The sequence below is a fragment of the Phyllostomus hastatus genome, unplaced genomic scaffold (genome assembly GCF_019186645.2).
Source record: "Phyllostomus hastatus isolate PE091 unplaced genomic scaffold, TTU_PhHast_1.1 phas_scaffold_193, whole genome shotgun sequence".
NCBI classification, from domain to species: Eukaryota; Metazoa; Chordata; class Mammalia; order Chiroptera; family Phyllostomidae; genus Phyllostomus; species Phyllostomus hastatus.
This window is the reverse complement of record NW_025334015.1, coordinates 5,503,249-5,521,295: the sequence shown is the minus strand read 5'-3', so window position 1 is coordinate 5,521,295 and position 18,047 is coordinate 5,503,249. Positions and strand designations below refer to the sequence as shown.

The 18,047-nt window shown below is 38.3% G+C and overlaps 1 protein-coding gene across 1 annotated transcript in view; it reads right to left on the bottom strand.

Moving 5' to 3' along the window:
- Positions 1-18,047, bottom strand: part of NCAPD3 (non-SMC condensin II complex subunit D3) — a 57,671-nt gene that overhangs the window by 35,001 nt on the left and 4,623 nt on the right. The window contains exons 3-13 of the mRNA XM_045860323.1: positions 15,646-15,808; positions 8,362-8,546; positions 7,597-7,764; positions 7,429-7,490; positions 7,151-7,238; positions 5,290-5,423; positions 3,922-3,994; positions 3,051-3,176; positions 2,663-2,915; positions 2,205-2,261; positions 1,865-1,954 (exon numbers count right to left, since the gene is read on the bottom strand). Of these exons, the coding sequence (XP_045716279.1) occupies positions 1,865-1,954; positions 2,205-2,261; positions 2,663-2,915; positions 3,051-3,176; positions 3,922-3,994; positions 5,290-5,423; positions 7,151-7,238; positions 7,429-7,490; positions 7,597-7,764; positions 8,362-8,546; positions 15,646-15,808 (1,399 nt within the window). The remainder of the gene's footprint in view (positions 1-1,864; positions 1,955-2,204; positions 2,262-2,662; positions 2,916-3,050; positions 3,177-3,921; positions 3,995-5,289; positions 5,424-7,150; positions 7,239-7,428; positions 7,491-7,596; positions 7,765-8,361; positions 8,547-15,645; positions 15,809-18,047) is intronic.

Here is an 18,047-nt window from a genome sequence, read left to right as displayed (position 1 = left end):
AGATGGAGGCATAAGTAGATACACTGTGCCTCCTCGCACAACCAAAAGAAGGACAACAACAAATTAAAAACAAAGAAACAAAAAACAGAACTGCCAGAAAATCAAACTCTATGGAAGTCCAACAACCAAGGAGTTAAAGAAACATTCATTCAGACTGGTAGGAGAAGCAGAGATGGGCTGCAGGGACTCCAGGCAAGGCAGCGGCTGGAGGGCAGGGGCGGGCAAAGGGGAGGCTGGCAGTCTCACATTTGTGAGCAGATAAACTGGAACAACCTGGGAGTGAGACAGACCATGCAACCCAGGGTTCTAGCACAGGGAAATAAAGCCTCAAAATGTCTCACTGGAAAGTCTGTGGGGTTTGATGCATTTGGAGAAACTCCCAGCCTCACAGGAGAGTTCGTTGGGGAGAACAGGTGGAAAGGCACAAGGAATAAGAAGCCTAAGTGGTAGGTACAAAATAGACAGGGGGAGGTTAAGAATAGTATAGGAAATGAAGAAGCCGAAGAACTTATATGTATGACCCATGGACATGAACTAAGGGGGGGAATGCTGGAGGGAGATGGTATACAGGGTGGAGGGGAATAAAGGGGAGAAAAAAATGGTACAACTGTAATAGCACAATCAATAAAATATATTTAAAAAAAAGACAAAAAAACTTATCCAAAAAAAAAAAAAAAGTCTGTATCCACAAAGCCTACCACAGATTAGGGGGAACCATATGAAAGTTTATAAAATAAACTAATAAATCTAATTATGTAATTAATCCTCTACACACACATTCTCTTTCTTTCTGTGTCTTATCTATTTATCCATCTTTAGAATCACTTCTCTAAACATTATTTCCACAGACTCTGACAGCAGCCTCTGTGAACAATATGGAAGGCATCAGGATCAGAATGGGACATTTAGGGAGTTTGGTTAATTTCCACATCTTAGGTCATGCGCCTATTCTGGAACAGAATTGTACAAGAATTCAGACTGCTTCTCATTTCTAATCAAGTATTTAGTGTTTTCTCCACTATTTTGTGACATGTCATATTACAGATGAAAAAGGAGCTCAAAACCTTACAGCTACACAGAAACAGAAGCTGAGAGCAGGCTCTGGGCCTATCCACTACCTAGAACAAGTTTGCTTTTTCCCTCTTGAATCACTTAAACCGTCCCAGATTCAAAAAGCCAGTGAAAATGATCAGACATCGCTTATGTTCAGAATCCTGGAGTTGGAGTCCGTGGAAGAGAAGGCCCCATAATCATTCCATACAATGTACATGACCCATTACAAAATGGTTCATTTTGTTGGTGAAGGGAAATTACAGACTAAATTCTAAATTGTCTTTTTCAGTGGAAGCCCAGACTCACAGTGGCCAACCAGGTATTGAAAATGGACTCTTGGGTGGCTGAATGGGATCCATGATGACAGGGAAGACAAAGTAGTGAGGGACGGAAAACGGGAATTAGATTGGGGACGACAGTATTGTTCACCGCTGCCCCCATTTTCTTTCTCCAAACACAAATTCAATCTCTACTGTACTTTTCCTAGTAGCAGGTTCTCTTTTGTTCAGTAATCCCAAGAAATCACAACAATAAACTTCAATAAGGAAATAAAATGTCTGTTAATATTCTCTTAAATGTTACAGAAATAATGGGTTTCATTACATACATAAAATGTAGCTTATTCGTTACCTTAAAAATGATATATAGTGTGAGGACATCAATTAAAGATGTAATAAAATAGAAATGACTTCATTTTTCAGAAAAAAGATGTTCTGATTCTTAAGGGTGAGTTAATTGGAAAAAGAAATCCAAGGTTTTTAGACTCTGCTTATATTTATAACACCTCTGATTGTGATAAAATATGACATACCTCTAGATCCAATTGTTTCATCACTGGCCTCTGTATTAATCATTCCTGAGTCTCCAGAAGGATTAAGTGTTTGCTTCTGACAGGAAAAAGCTTAAAAATAATAAATTAAAAAAATAGCCTCAGTCATTAATGTAAAATTTTATTTCACCTTTTAATAATATAAACATGGCATATTAAACATTTACCACATACATCACTATTAAAATAATTTCAACTTCTCTGATGAAAAAAAAGTGCAATATGAAAACAGATATAGAAATAGAAAAAAATTTCAGATTATCAGCTAGTCTTTAAATAAAAAGGTAATTATTCAATACTCGAAAATATATTGACCCATTACCTGATGAATTTTTCAGTAAAGTGCCAGGGTGGCTCTCTGTCTGTAAAATTGTAGGACCTTAAAATAAGCAGAGAGATAAGAGGGGGGAAAGTCAGAATCATAAGCTCCAGTAAATACTCACAGAAGAATCAAAATAAGAACTGGGCCTAAAGAGAAGACAGAGTCTATGCTGCTGACAGCTGACTGTTCCTCCCTGGGTTTGCATGTGAAATAGACATCAGGCCCCAGACAGCCAACACCCTGCAGTGAGCACCGTGGTGGCAGCCCACATTCTCGCCTCTAACACGTGAACGTGTGACGTACTCAAAAAGGCCTTTCAAATGTATCGGGTTTGTCTAAAACATTATTCAACAATACCATATCGATTATTTTTGCTACAGGAAAGAATGATTCCCTTGCAGTCCAATTTCTGGACAAGCTCAAGATCAATTTCATTTCATGACGGTCACCACACTTACTGTTAATCAGGAATTCCAGTATGCTTTCCGATGCACTGTTCACAGACAACTCCAGGCAATGTGCAAAACTGGATAATGCCTTGCTGCGGACAGTCGGTGCCTTGTCTAAACAACGATCAAACATAATGTCCTGCACCAAGAACTTATGTTTTAAGAACCTCTGATGCTCCACGGAGAGTGTGCTATCTGCCTCTCTTTCTGGTAGTTCCAACAGAGCTAAGGCAACATCAAGAGTAAAAACCCTGTGTGGGATCTGGTAAGGCAAAAATCATAAGAATCTCCATCACATAGGAATGAAAACCAAAGGATCCCCAATGCATTCAGACCTGGTTGTCATTAGAAGGGTGCAGAACCAGGAACCAAGAGTTTGTGCAGATGCATGTCTTACCTTGGAACTTCGTGAATATCTGTACAGCCAGGCAATGAACGCAGCATATTCCCCACAAGGAAGCTTGCTGAGCAGCTGTACCAGGGCCTGAGCTGCATAGGTCCGATACTCTGATTTATCCACTACCTGAGATATAGACAGTGAGAAGCTGTTCACCTGGACAACTGAAACACGTTGTAACACAAGTGGAAAGCCAGTGAGCATAACTATAAATAGCTCAGTGCTCTTCAAGTGTTATAGAAACGACTGCCAAGTTTTAGGTTTCCTACCTCTGGAAACTAACCTATAAGAAATCTCTAGGTCCTCTTTTCAGCAATACGAATGTAATGCACGACTGAAGGGAGTTTATATACCCCTACAATCCATGGAGTCCAAATTAAGAATCATTCATCTGAACAGTTATAAAAACTTAAGAGATAATCCTAGGAATGTGAACATTAGGTGGATATTTGGTGATATTAAAGGATTACTGTGTATTCTGTGATTTTTAAGAGTTCCTATCCTTTAGAAATATATATAAATATTTACATATGAAAGAATATAATGGAATTTGTTTCCAAAAAATATAGTGTATATACATTTTTGGGGACACCACTTTTAGGGGGTCAAAGGGACATAAAACTGTTGAAGATGGGTACCCGTTACCCTATTCTCTTTATTTCTCCACATATTTGACAACTTCCAAAGTGAAAAGGTTTTTTTACTCCCAAGAGAACAATGTCCCAGAGAACATCCAGTGAATGTATTAAACAAAACTACCTTTAGTAAAGACAGAGACTCATTCCCAAGAACACACACACACACACATTTAACTTCATATATTACATATTTTTAAAATTATTATTACTATTATTATTAAAGCAACTGGTACCTTGGCACAGATGTGCTGGAGTAAGATGCGAAGAACTGGAAATATACTTTCCTTTAGTTCATCCACAAGTGAACTATTAAAAAAAAAATCATGTATATCCCGTTTACATATACCTATAATTACAAGTCATTTTTTTGACTCTTCTCAAAACCCACTACATCTCTGTTTTAGAAATCCTAAATATTAAACACAATCTATCCCCACATGCAAGCACTGCTTCAGTGAATAAAGAGTGACGACTTAAGTGTCACAGCAGAAAACTACTCCTGACTCCTCATGCAGGTTTTAGAGAGCTGGTGCCGAGTAGATGACTACACCTGCCAGGAGCAAATGTGCAATCCTCGTATGACTCTTTCGACTACTTAGCAACTTTCATATGAAAACTCTGAAATATATCATTTTGGGGTAAATAATAGACTAAGACACAGTACCACCTCATGGCAGCTCAGTGAAATGCAACTTACTTCAATGCATTTGTAACAGTACCTCTTCAAACTTTAACTCAAGAAGAAATTATTATAATGCCCAGATTTGACCAATTTTCAGTGTTGTTTATTTGTACCATTGTGTGAACAGACTACTGCATCATGAAATCTCATGGAAAAACCGAAGTGAGGGTGTCCACTTAAAATATTTGGGTTATTTAATGACAGTTTCTACCTGGATTCCATTTTCAAGTCTTCAACTACGTTATATACTGCATATGGACACACTCTCATGGGCTTACTGGCCACTCTTTTCCCACCACCAAATATCCAACAAGGGAGGAAAAGAAGCCAATAACAGCAAATATGTCTTCCCCAACAATGCTGAAACATGGAACTTCTTAGGGGAAGCTAAGTGACTCTTGAGGGAAAAATCAGTCTGTCAATTATTGCTAAAGAAGTAAAAATCAACTTAATTTTTTCCATAAGAAGTATTTTCTATAGAAGAAAAGGAATAGAAAAGTGAAAGGAAACAAGGAAGAAGTGGCAAGGAACCAGAGGAAGGAGCCTTGGGGAGAGAAACAGCAGAAGACCAGAAGAAGGCAGACTGAGGCTGGTCAGGACCGAAGCAGATGATGACACAACAGAGGAGAGGCAGCCATCCCTACTCAGAGGCTGACCTCACAGGCTGGAGAAAATCAAGCTGGAGGCTGGTGCTGGCCCACCAACTACAGTTCCCACCCCTTCAACAAGGCCCCAGGGCAGAGGTTACCAACACTGACCCAGACCACACAAACCGGTTGGGCTCTAAAGTGCTTTATTCTGACCCCCAGCCACAAACGTGTTACTTTCCAGAGGAGTCAGACATCTGGGTCAGTCCAGGGTCTGGAACACTGAGGCAAAGTGATAAAGAGTAAAAAAACCCAAGCTGTGTGCGCTTCACCTGACGAACTGGACTGCCTGGTTCCTGCTGCTGATGACTGGTGAGGTGATGGCGAGGGGGGCATGATGGGACCCTTCACCTACTTCTAACATCAGTATCACATTTAGCATTTGATGGAAAACAGAACCGATAACCTAGGAGAGAAAATAAAAACTCAATTTAAGGCGTAACAGAGGATCCTCAAAGACCACAGTAAACAGTTTCCAGCTGTCTAAAGATAAGTCAGGTTGACATAGTTTGGGGCTGAATTCCAGGGGTGTGTTTCTTAGACAATTATCAGGTAATCAATAAATGTACAAAGTAAACAGTGTGAAAACACAGCTTATAGATAATGACAGGAATATCACCTAGTTTCTCTTTGTGCCCCCTTCTACCGTAGCCCAGAAATTAAGGAAAAAAGAATTAGTTGTCACTTACAGATGGCACAGAATGCTAATGATAATCTCTTATAGCAAAGGTGGGAAAAGGATGGTATTTCACACTTGTATTTTATCTGAAGTTCACAAAGCACCTTCCAATACACCATCTCGTGTAATTTACTCAGATAATGCAGTCACTCACCCAACCATGCAGCAGTTGTTGCATTCAGCACACTCATATATAATACTAGATTCTACTATATTTCACCTTAAACCTCACAACCCCATGAGATAAGCAAGGCATTTCCATTTTATACATAATATTATTATTTCCAGTTTATACATAATAAAACAGACTCCGAAGATGAGTTGTCCCAAGTCAAATAATTTAAGGCCTGGCTGAAAATAAAGTTGTCTAACATCAAGTCAGTACTTCCACAGTTAAAAAGTACATCTTTAGAGACATGGTGGACCTAAAAGAACATATTTTCCATCCATTCTATTTTTAAAAATGTTAAAAAGGGCATGAAAATTAAAAACATCCTGTGAAATCTATCACATCATATCTCAAGCACACAGAAATAATAGTAATACAATAAATTATAAAATATGAATGCTTTTCAACAGCAGGCACTGTGTCCATCACCTGACAGGCAGTCTCTTGTTTAATGCCCTGGCCCAGCCTGTGAGGAAGATGAGCCTTCCGTCCCTTTCTGTCCAGATGAGAGCAGTGGCTGCTCTCACCAGGCTGAGGAAGTAGCTCACACGGACGCCCAGACAGGAAGGGGTGGAGCTGGGCTCCTGCGCCCAGGCACCCCAAACCTTCTCTTTAACCACCATGGTACTTACACTGCCCCTGGAAACTAAGTGTATCACAGCCACCCAAAGCCACTCGACTGTGGTCTATCCCATTTTTAACAAAATCTTATTTTATCAATGACAGCTAAGTTAGTAATACCATAATGCTTGAACAGCCCTTCTCCAATGTTTAGAGTAGGGATACTGTTGAGGTAACTGCGGGGGCAAAATCCATGTACACAAAAAGCCAAAGGGAATGATACCCAGTAATATTTCTGTAGAATTACCAACTCAAATAACATGAACACAAATAAAAGCATTAAAGCGCATGTCAACTGCCAAGGGAAACTAGAAAATTCTGTTTATTCTCCTTTTTAGAAAAAGTTGGTGGATATTTCTATAAAAGTAATGTTCTGTTCAGCAGCTGTCTGTTCTTCCTAATTTGTACTGAAATCATATTTTATGTATGGAACCAAATAATAATTTGCTGTGGCCACCAAGTATTTGAGTATAAGTTTTGTTATGAAGAGCAGGCAACAAACAGAAATGGTTACACTTTCTATTATACAAATGACGGATGAGGTCATGAAAATAACCTGGTAAATTAAAACGGCATTACATCAAATGCTTCTAATGCTTTCCACTATATGATTTGCACGCTTTCAATTTAACTAGTAACTAAACTAGATCCTTGTCCACTTTACCTTGTCTCCTTCTCCATGAATTGGGGAGCATAGCAAATACAGTCCATGATAGGCCAGTTCTGGTATGCACTTTGCTTGGTTCATGTCCCTGAAGAAAAAAGACCAAAGATTAATTAATGGACATGATTTTACTTTGATAGTCCCTTAACACTATCAGCCATATTTAAATGGATAAATTCTGCCTGTGTGTCAGGATAAAATGGCATTTGTACTTCTGCTGAAGCAAAGTTTATTTTACTATATTTATATTTTAGCATTTGGAAGGTTTAATGGCTCACCTGGCTTGTGTAATGTGAAATTCATGAAGCACTGGCTCAAAATTAGTTAATGCCACCAAGACCTAGAAAACAAATACCAAGAAGAGGCCTGATTTTTCTTACTCATTAAATATTAGCTGCATCTGTGCCCTTTGAGATTGCCCCAAGCTTCTTGGAATTCTCACTTACCTCTATACAGGTCTGTACACACTGTGGCTTTTCTTTCAGGGGAAACTTGGATAGAAGCCTTAAAAAATTCTTCAAAAGGTGAGAGATGGCTTTTCGAATTTGACAAAGGTCCCATGCGGAAAAACATATGTCCTCTTCATCTTCTTGTTCCTCTATAATTTCATCCATCTAGATCATGAAGAAATATACAGGTGACAGTAAAATACTGCCTAACACTCTGTCCCGTGGTTCTGGATGCACACACATCAAATCCAGTGAAATGCCTGGGCATTGCTGAGCTCCGAGGTGACCAGGTCACTTGACTGCTCAGGTCTCCATGGTCACGATGGTGAGCCACTGGAATAGATGATGGCTACAGCAGTGTCTAGCTCTACCGTACTGTGTCAATGAGTTTCCCATCAGTGAGTCCCTGCTGTCCTACCTAGTCATACAAGAATGTGGAATTAACGTTATTCTGTTACACGCTTAAGGATCAGAGTGAGGATACTTCAACCACTCTCTCTAATGGCAATAATGTGGCAAATAATCCTGTTAGCAAGTTGTTAAGCACACCTGGGTACCAGGCTGGGCGAGATGGTGGGGAGGTTGGAAAGCTGTCAAGGAAGAGATGTAAACGTACTCTTGGTCATATATGAAGCCCAGGAGGCACCTACTGAAGAGCTGATCATTATAATCATTATGTCCGAAACCATATTTTTAAATATAAATTCTTAAATCAAAATTGTGTTGGTACAGATATGTTTTATTAATTCTCTTACTTCTTACCTCAATATCTTCTTTCCTGGGTGGCTTTCCTCTTTTTCTATGCCCTCTTGGATTAGCCTGTGAGTTCTTAGGCTGTTCTTTTTTTCTTTTCCGACTCAAGTTAGATTCCTGAGGCCAGCTCTTCTTTAGAATCTGTATACATTTGTCAAACATCACTGGGTGGAAAATCTGATTGGCGACACTGCCTATTCATAAAGAATAAAGAATAAGCAGGTTATCTGTAATTGTCTTGAAATATGTAACAACAGATAAAAATTTAAAAGCAGCCCTGGCTAGTGTGGCTCAGTATATTGAGTACCAGCCTGCAAACCAAAGGGTTGCTGGTTCAATTCCCAGTTACGGCACATGCCTGGGTTGCCAGCTGGGTTCCCAATAAGGAGGCATGTGAGAGGCGACCACACTACTTCTCTTTCTTCCTCCCTTCCCTTCTCTCTAAAAACAAATAAATTAAAAAAAAAAAAATTTAAAGCCCTGGCTGGCATAGCTCAGTGGATTGAGCTCGGGCTGCGAACCAAAGTGTCGCAGGTTCGATTCCCAGTCAGGGTACATGCATGGGTTGCAGGCCATGACCCCCAGCAACCGCATATTGATGTTTCTCTCTCTATCTCCCTCCCTTACCTCTCTAAAAATAAATAAATAAAATATTTTAAAAAATTTAAAAAGCAAAAATGGGCTTTTCATTAACTTGGAGTAACAGTGACCCTTTCACAAAAAAATACCATTCACTTTTAGCCATACGTGAGCAAAATTGCTGATCAGAAATAAATAAGATTTCAAGCATCGCACGTTTGATTCCCAGTCAGGGCACATGCCTGGGTTGCAGGCCATGGCCTGCAGCAGCCACACATTGATGTTTCTCTCTCTCTCTCTTTCTCCCTCCCTTCCCTCTCTAAAAATAAAAATAAATTTTAAAAAATCTTAAAAAAAAAAACCTTTAAAAAATCTTAAAAAAAAGAAGAAAGAAAGAAGATTTCCATAGGTGGCCATGAGGGAGTAACTGGTTTTATTTGTCCTCCTGCTGTAAACAACTATAAGACTGGACAAAAAATTTTAAAATAATCAATTTATTACTTTTAAATAATTTAAGACATGGAGAGGAAGCATAGAAATAAAATCTCTGAGATATCAGAAACAAATGAAGTAAACCCTAAAATTGCTCTAGTTTTCGTATTTTGAGGCAATTTCTGGCAGCAGCAGAAAAATGGTGCACTCAAGCACATTATTACAGTTTTACTAAATTGAGACCACAGAAATCAAGTCAGAAAGGCAAAGGGAGCTAGCATTTATGAAGCAGAAGAGTGAAGAGAAAGCTACACAGAAAAAGAGCTCCAGAAATCTTCATAGGGCTGATTACAAGCTATGCATGCTTGGGCTAAAACTCCAGGAAAACAGGCAAAGAACAGTTACTGAGGAGTTAGAAGATGAATAATTTTCAGAATTCACACAAGCCTGAGACATATTTGAGGTCTTACCAGCCAGAGTGAAAACATCTTGTTAACTACCTGGAGCATTCGGTAGAGAGCTGAGGGGGGGGAACGACGACACACCTGAATAGCAGGGCTAAATTAGCTCCAGAGTAAAAGCTATTTTAAGTCTGCATTAAAACAAACTGCAAAAGGATTAAGTTAATCCACCATTAACTGACTAGTAAAACATACTTAAATACTATTTAAACAAAAACAACAAAATCAAGACACTTAATGGCTTAACATTCAAATGTCCAGCATCCAATAAAAAAGGACTGGGCATGCTACGTAGCAGGAAAATGTGCCCGGTCACAAGAAGACTCAGTCAACAAAATCAGTCTGAGAAACAACAGAGATAATAGAACAGGAAGACAAGAACCTTAGGGCAGATATTATGAATCAGTTCAAGAATTAAAAGTAAAAGAGTAGCAAACAAAAAGAGAAATGAAATTTCTTTTGAAAGAATTAAATGCAATTTCTTGATCTGAAAATGAAAAATTCGCTGGAAGGGCTTATTGGTGGATTAGAAATTGCAAACAAACAAAAATTTAATAGACTCAGTGACTTGTGGGAAAATATCAAATAGTCTAACATGAGAAATTCAAGTCCCAGAAAAAAGGAGGGAAGACTATTTGAAGAAATAATAACTGAAAATTTTCCACATGTCAAAAACTATAAATCCACAGACCCAGAAGCTCAATGAACCGAACCATGATGAACACACACACACAAAAATCACACAAAAGCATAATTTAATCAAATTGCTAAAACAAAGTAATAGAGAGAATCTTTGCAGTATCCAGACTAAATAAAAGGACGCAAAACAAAGAAACAATTTGGCAGTAGAAATTGACATAAACCAGAAGACAAAGAAATAATACCTTTAAAAAAATCTGTAACCCTAGACTTCTATATTCAGCAGAAACATTCTTGAAGGGGTAATAAAGACATTTTCATACAATCAAAATCCAAGACAGCTGATGGCCAGCAGAACTATCATAAGAATGTTGAAGAAAGTATTTCAGGCTGAAGGAAAATTACATGAGATGGAATCTTTTAAATATAGGAAACTTTTTATTTCAATTTTTTAAAAGATACTTCAAAGACAAATGTGGACAATAAGCTGTGGGGTTTATGACATGTAGGAATATAATGGATAACTAGAATAGTACAAAGAAGAGGAGGAAGAAGGTATAGGTATATACTGTTTTAAGGTTCTTACATTATCTACAAATTGTAGAATATTATCTAAAGGTAGATTGTTAAAAGCACTTACTATATACCTAAAGGAAGCATTTAAAACACACACATACATGTTAAGAAGTATACTTAATAAGCCAAAAGAAGAGATAATGAGATACTAAAAAAGACTCAATCCAAAACAGAAAGAAGGAAAAAATGGAACAAAGAAAAGATGGCACAAACGGAAAAGCAACATGGCAGAATCCCAATCATACTGATAGTCACACTCACTGTGATTATCTGAACTGTCTAAAATTTCTAATATAAAAGCACAGTGAATGATTGATCATCACAGTGGATGAAAAGTATGACTCAGTGTTAAGCAGTCTAAAACACACAAACAGACTGAAAATAAAAGCATGGAAAGGATGTCCCACTGAGGACAAATCATAAGATAACTAGAATGGGTATCTTAATATCAGACAAAGTAGACTTCAGGGCAAGGAAGACAACCAGACAAAGAGGGACATGACCTAATACTAACAGGTCAATTCATCAGTAAGACATACAATTATAAATGTCTGTATCTTGCAGCCCTTACTGGTGTCGTTCATTGGGTTGGGCGTCGTCCCACAAAGTGAAAGGTTGTGGGTTCAAATCTCAGCCAGGGCTCATGCTTACATTATGGTTCAACCCCCGTTAGGGTGTGTGCGAGAGGCAGCCAACTGACATTTCTCTCTCACACAGATATTTCTGTCTTTTTTTTTCTCCCTCCCTTCCCCTCTTTATAAAATTAAATAAATAAACTCTTTTTTAAAAAGTTTGCATCTTGCAGACTTCCAAAATACCTTAAGTTTTAACTGATAGAATTAAAAGAAAAAACAGATAAATTGACAATTATACTTGGAGATTTCAATACTTTTCTCTCACTAACTGATAGAACAAATCAACAGAATACCAGAAAGAATATAAGACGAACAACCCTAGCAACCAACTTGACACAATTGTCATTTACAGAACACTAGACCCACCAAAGGCAAGATACACATTCTGTTCAAGTGCAAACATAAGATTTACCATGTCAGATCCTATGCTGAGCCACTAACAAACAACAAAAAAACTCAGTAATTTAAAAGTATGTGCTACGATCTCAACAAAATTACAACAGAAATCAATTATAATAAGATTTCAAGTAAGTCCTCAACTATTTCAAAATTAAACACATTACTAAATAACTCAGGTATAAGTAGTAATCAGAAAATTAGAAAATTGCTTTCGCCTGAATGATAATGAAACAGGTCACCAAAATTTGTGGGATGCAGATAAAGCAGAACATAGAGGGAAATTTATAACATTACTCATGTGAGAAAGAAAGAAAATTATGAGAACAAAGATCTATGCATTCACCTTAGGAACTTAGAATAAGAACAAATTAAACCTAAAGTAAGATGGAAGGCAACAGCGATAAGATCACTGACATGAAAAGTGGGTAAGTAGGATATAATCAATATCAAAAGTGGGTTCTTTGAAATGATCAGTAAAATTAATAAACTTCTGCCTAGACTGATAAAGAAAAAAAAGGAAATAGAAATTACCAACATCAGACATGAAAGAGGACATATCACTACAGATGCCACAACCTTCTTTCAACGAAAACTCCAAGCCCAGCTGGCTCCACCCGTGAGGTCTATGGAAGATGCTGAAAAAAAAAAAATGAATGCTTTTCTTGCCGCCTTCTAAGTTCTAGCTGGGTTAATAATCAAATTAACAGAGAAAATTAAAAAGGACAAATTAACAGGAGAAAATAAAATTTTAATACTTGTACATGGGGAATTCACATATGCATGAAAATTCCAAAGGCAGCAATGGGTGTACACGGCATTTTGGACAAAGGAGAAAACAGGGGAAGAGGGTGAGAATGGGTGCTTCAAAAGTAGAGGAAGAGCAAGCACACATGACAGGAAAACTGTTGCTAGGCAACTCAGAAACCCGAAGCTCTTTCTATTTATCATACTTAGTTACAATTAGGCTAAGGAGAACATTCTAAAATTTCCTTCCTAAAGCAGGTTCTACCTAAACTCTCTTGGGCAGGAAAGGAGGAAGGGTCAAAGGTTTTTCCTGAGTCTTGTTTCTTAATAATCAGCTTAAAATCAATATCCCAAAAGACAGCTTCAGGGAGGCAAAACTTTGGTCTCATTTACTACCAAAAACTTAAGAAAGATAATCAATTCTTCCCAAACTTCCAAAACATTGAAGAGGCAACAGTACTACCCCAAACTCATTCTATGATAATAGTTTTGCCCTGAAACCCAAACCAGATAGACATCTCAAAAAAAAAAATCCCTTGTGAATATAAATGCAAAAATCTTCAACACAATATTAGCGAGCTGAACCTGGCAACATATCAAAATGATTACATGCTGTAACCAAGGTTATACAAAACTGGTTTAACATATGAAAATCAATCAGTGCAATATACTATATTATGAGCATAAAGAACAAAACCACATGATCACCTCATAGATACAGAAAAGCAAAAAAAACAAAATTTAATACACTTTCATAATAAAACACTCAACAATTAGAAATAATAACCTGAGAAAGGCCATCCTCAAAACACCCACAGTGAACATCCTAAGAGCAAAGGACTGAAAGCTTTCCTCCTGAGGTCGAGGACAAGACAAGATGCCACTTCCCTGCTTCTATTCAACACTGGGCTGGAGGTCCTAACCAGGGCAATAAGGCCAGAAAAAGAAATAAAAGGCACCCAGGCTGGAAAAGACAAAGTAAAATTATGCCTATTCATAGATGACATGATCTTATATATAAGAAATACAAGTAGAACCAATAAATGAGTTCAGCAAAGTTGCAGAGCACAAGATCAATAATCAAATATCAAATTGTACTTCTATACACTAAAAGTAAATAACCTGAAAATGAGAATAAGAAAAAAAATTCATCTATAGTAACATGAAAAGATGAAATACTTAGGAATAAATTTAACCAAAGAAGTGCAAGAGTTATACACTGAAAACTGCATAATATTATTAGAACAAATTAAAGGTCTAAATAAATGGAAAGACATTCTGTATTCATGGATTAGAAGACTTAGTGTTATTAAAATGTCACTCCCCAAATTGATGTACAGATTCCATGCAATCCCTGTCAAAACCCCAGCATTTTCCCCCAGAAATTGATATGTAAATCTTAAATCATATGGAAATACAAGGGACCCAGAATAACCAAAACAATATTGAAAAGGAACATACTTTTGATGTCAAAATTAAGTATCAACAGCATGCCAATCATAATCCAGGAGCATTTAGAAGCAGAAGATAATTGGGATGAGTATAGTTTCCAGGAAAGCTGCAAGTGGCCCTATAATGAGTAGCAGCCACCTCATCTCTTTGATCTGACAAGAATCTCAACCTTAATCAGAAATGGAGATCACATGGAGGGTTATCAGCGGGGAGGGGAAGAAGGGAATGGGGGAAAAGGTACAGGGAATAACGAGCATAATAGGTAGGCATAAAATAGACAGGGGGAGGTTAAGAGTAGTATAGGAAATGCAGAAGCCGAAGACCTTATATGTATGGCCCACAGAAATGAACTAAGCGGGGGGAACACTGGAGGGAGGGGAGTGCAGGGTGAAGGGGGGTACAGGGGAGAAAAAAATGGGACAACTGTAATAGCATAATCCTTAACATACACTTAAAAAATAAAGGAATGGCCTCTAGTCATAAAGCTGACTTTCTAATAACTGTCAATTTTCTGAGATCCTAATTACACCTAAACTCTTTAGTAATTGATTTTAAAAGTCATGGGAGTAATAACAATACAAATTCATGTTCAAAGCTTTATGTATCTTTTTACCAATTCCAAAATCATAGAAAATAAATCATTAGCATTCATTGCAAGTGCATTTGTGAAACCAACGACAGCAGCAAAGCTGGCTAATCCTGTGATTTTCTTTCCTATGTGATCTTCAGGTTCTCCAGCTACACCTCCTTTTAGGTGCAGCCCTCCTTTGCCTTGAGTTACCACAGGGAGAAGGAACGCATCCCCTGCTCACCGGACGATGGCCACCTATGTCCTCTGACAGTGAAGGAAGTGAACGGTGCTCATAGGTTGCTCCCCTGTACCTTCTGCCATCAAGTATTAAAGAAAGCTAGGCTACTTATGCTCTCTTGATTAGAATGGTTTAAATGTTGTCCACACCATACAGGAGAGAGATGACAAAAGGTGCCCCAGAGCAGTTTTTGTCAGTCTGGATGGGCAGTTGGGAGAAGAGAGGGAAATGCCAGAATGTTACTAGGTGGGGACAGGTGGGAGTGGAGCTCTGAGGGCTAGGAAACATTCTCCCTCCAGCCTTGTCCCTCCCGGATTATTTCTATTAGGTTACTGACACAGCATAATATTTTAAACACACACACACGTTTAAAGGAACATGAAAAAGGTACTTCTGGAGAACTTACGCATGTACCTATTGGATTTACCCTCATTTAAAGTCGGAGCACTCTATGAAATGCATTTCTGCTGCTCTGTTTTATGTCAGGAAACAAGTGTAAGAGCTCAAAAAGAATGTAGAAAAAATTTAAATGACAAAAGATATGTTCTATCACATCAAATTGCATACCTGGTACTTCTAGTAGCAGGAAATAAAGACTGGCAGCGTGAAGGCCATATTCTCGATGTTGCACACTGACGTTTTTCTTGTGGACTGTTTGAATGAAGTGATAAAACAAAGCCACCAATGCATGGTGAGAAATATTGTTTTCAGTGAAGAAGGTCCAAATGACCTGGGGGGAGGAGGGAATCACAAAAGCCAGTGACCACAGAAATGTAACAATCTCCTATTATTTGATTTTATTAATACTTAGTATTAATACTTAGTGCCTTATAAAAGAGGGGAATCGACCAGCCTGGCTCTTAATTAGAAACATTTGCCATCTTCAAAGGGACTAAAACAAAAAGTTAAAAATGTATTATTCAAAATGACAAAGTATATAAGAGCATTTAAATAGTTAAACTTAAAGAAAGTTCTGGTAAGTCTGAAGCACATACATTTTTGCAATTATTATAATTAAAAACTGCACTAAGACTTTCGGGACACTATACACCAGAGATTACTCAGATGAAGTACCCCTCCATGTGTGTTAAGGTGCCCAAATTCATCAATCACTTTGACCCCTAGCTGAGGAAATCAGATCAATTTTCTTAAATTTAAATATTCTATGGGCAATGGGAGTAAGAAAGGATCCTCCCTCAATTGTTTTCAAAAGTAGCCCACATGAGAAAGGAATAAACCTGAGAATATAAACCACAATTTTATTAATTTTGTCACTGTTCCATGCTTTCTCCTATTAAACACCCAAAGAAGAAATGGGTTATTTCTATAAATCAAATGTAGCAGGAACTAAATATGGTTTACTCTGGAGTCCCTTAAAAAACAAGCCCACAGAAGTTTAAGAAGTCAGACCACGGACCTCCTGCTTCCCTGAAAAGACAGGGAAAGTAGTAGGTAATGAATGTGTTGGCCTCGGCACAGTGCTTAGACTTGCCACTTTACAGAGGGGCCATTTAGAATTGTTCAGCACGCTCCTTTCCTTTACCATAGACTTGTGGAAGAAACCCTCTCCTGCTTTTATAGCAGTAACAGCCTCATTCCTAACACCACTTCAGCTCCTGTATGCCTGTCACGTAACCCTGGAAGTTGCCAATGACAATCGAAACACCTCTGCCCCCACTGCCTTGTCTCAGGACTCCACCTGCCCATCACCTTTGCAGCATTTGGTACCTGAGCCACTTTCTAGCCTCTGTCAGAATTCCCCACACCTCTGCCTACTCCTCCTCAGGTCTTCTTCAACCAGCTTTCTTAGTTCTGCCCTGCGTCTCCTCTCCCTCACTGATCTCTGTGATTCAAACAACATCTTGCGCCAAAGGACTCTCTCATCTATTCTGTTGAATTTTAACTTCTGTCCTGGTCTTCTGATCCATGTTTCCAAATACCAATTATACTGCCCTAAAGACCTGTTAACAAACCTCACATTCAAAGCCTAAAACTGAACTCATACTCTTTCTATTTGACCTTGCTTTCTCCCTTATTCCCCACTTGGCTGCCAGTGTCACCCTCCTAGCTTTGAAATCTTGGTGATCTTCCACATTTTCCTTTCTCTCACTCTCTACACTCAGCCAATAGAGCGCTTCCTAGATTAATATTGTAGATTTATCCGCTGTTACACTACTCACGATTCTCTCAGCCTTCTCCACATATTCCCTGTTGTTCCTTTCCTAGGAATGCCCTCAGACCCTAATATCTGCTAGTCATCACTCTACCCACTTGCGAATGCTCGCCTCTGGCTATGTTCTTTCTGGAACCATCCCATGCTCCCTTTCTCACATCCCTACTAAATGGTAGTACATCTCTCTCAACAGCAGTTTCCACAATGCAGCTCACCAAGTATTTCCAGCTCTTCCCCTAGACATTGGAGGCACTGTGCTGCTCCCCACTCCTGCAGCCCACCGTGGTCTCCAGACTTGCTCTGGCCAGTGAATGGGAGCAGGAGCAGGAGCTGTAAGAGCCAGTGCTTCATCCCCCACTTCCCCACACTGGGGCGGTCCCTGACGTAGGGAGGGGCTCTGCACTGTGATCATCACTTTAACTTCTAAGGTACTTAATGTAGTGCTTTACATTATGATTGATGTTAAACTAGATGACTGAATTTTTGAAAAGCAATGTGAAATTTGTAACTGAAACATTCTTTTAATTTAAACTTTTCAGATGTTAATATCTAAATATTTTTTGTTCTGGTACCTAGCCCTTCAGTTTTTTGAAAAGCAGTCAATGAGCTAAATACTAATACACATACTAAGTAGAACTCAATATTTAAAGAAACTCTTTATTCCGATTGACTTTAAAGAATTACTTTTCAGTTGAATAATACCAGATTTTCTTAAAGTTGAAGTATACTGGAATTGTTATTACATTTTTCTTGGCCTTCTTTTCATATTTGGTTTGATCTGGTTTTCTTCCTTGTT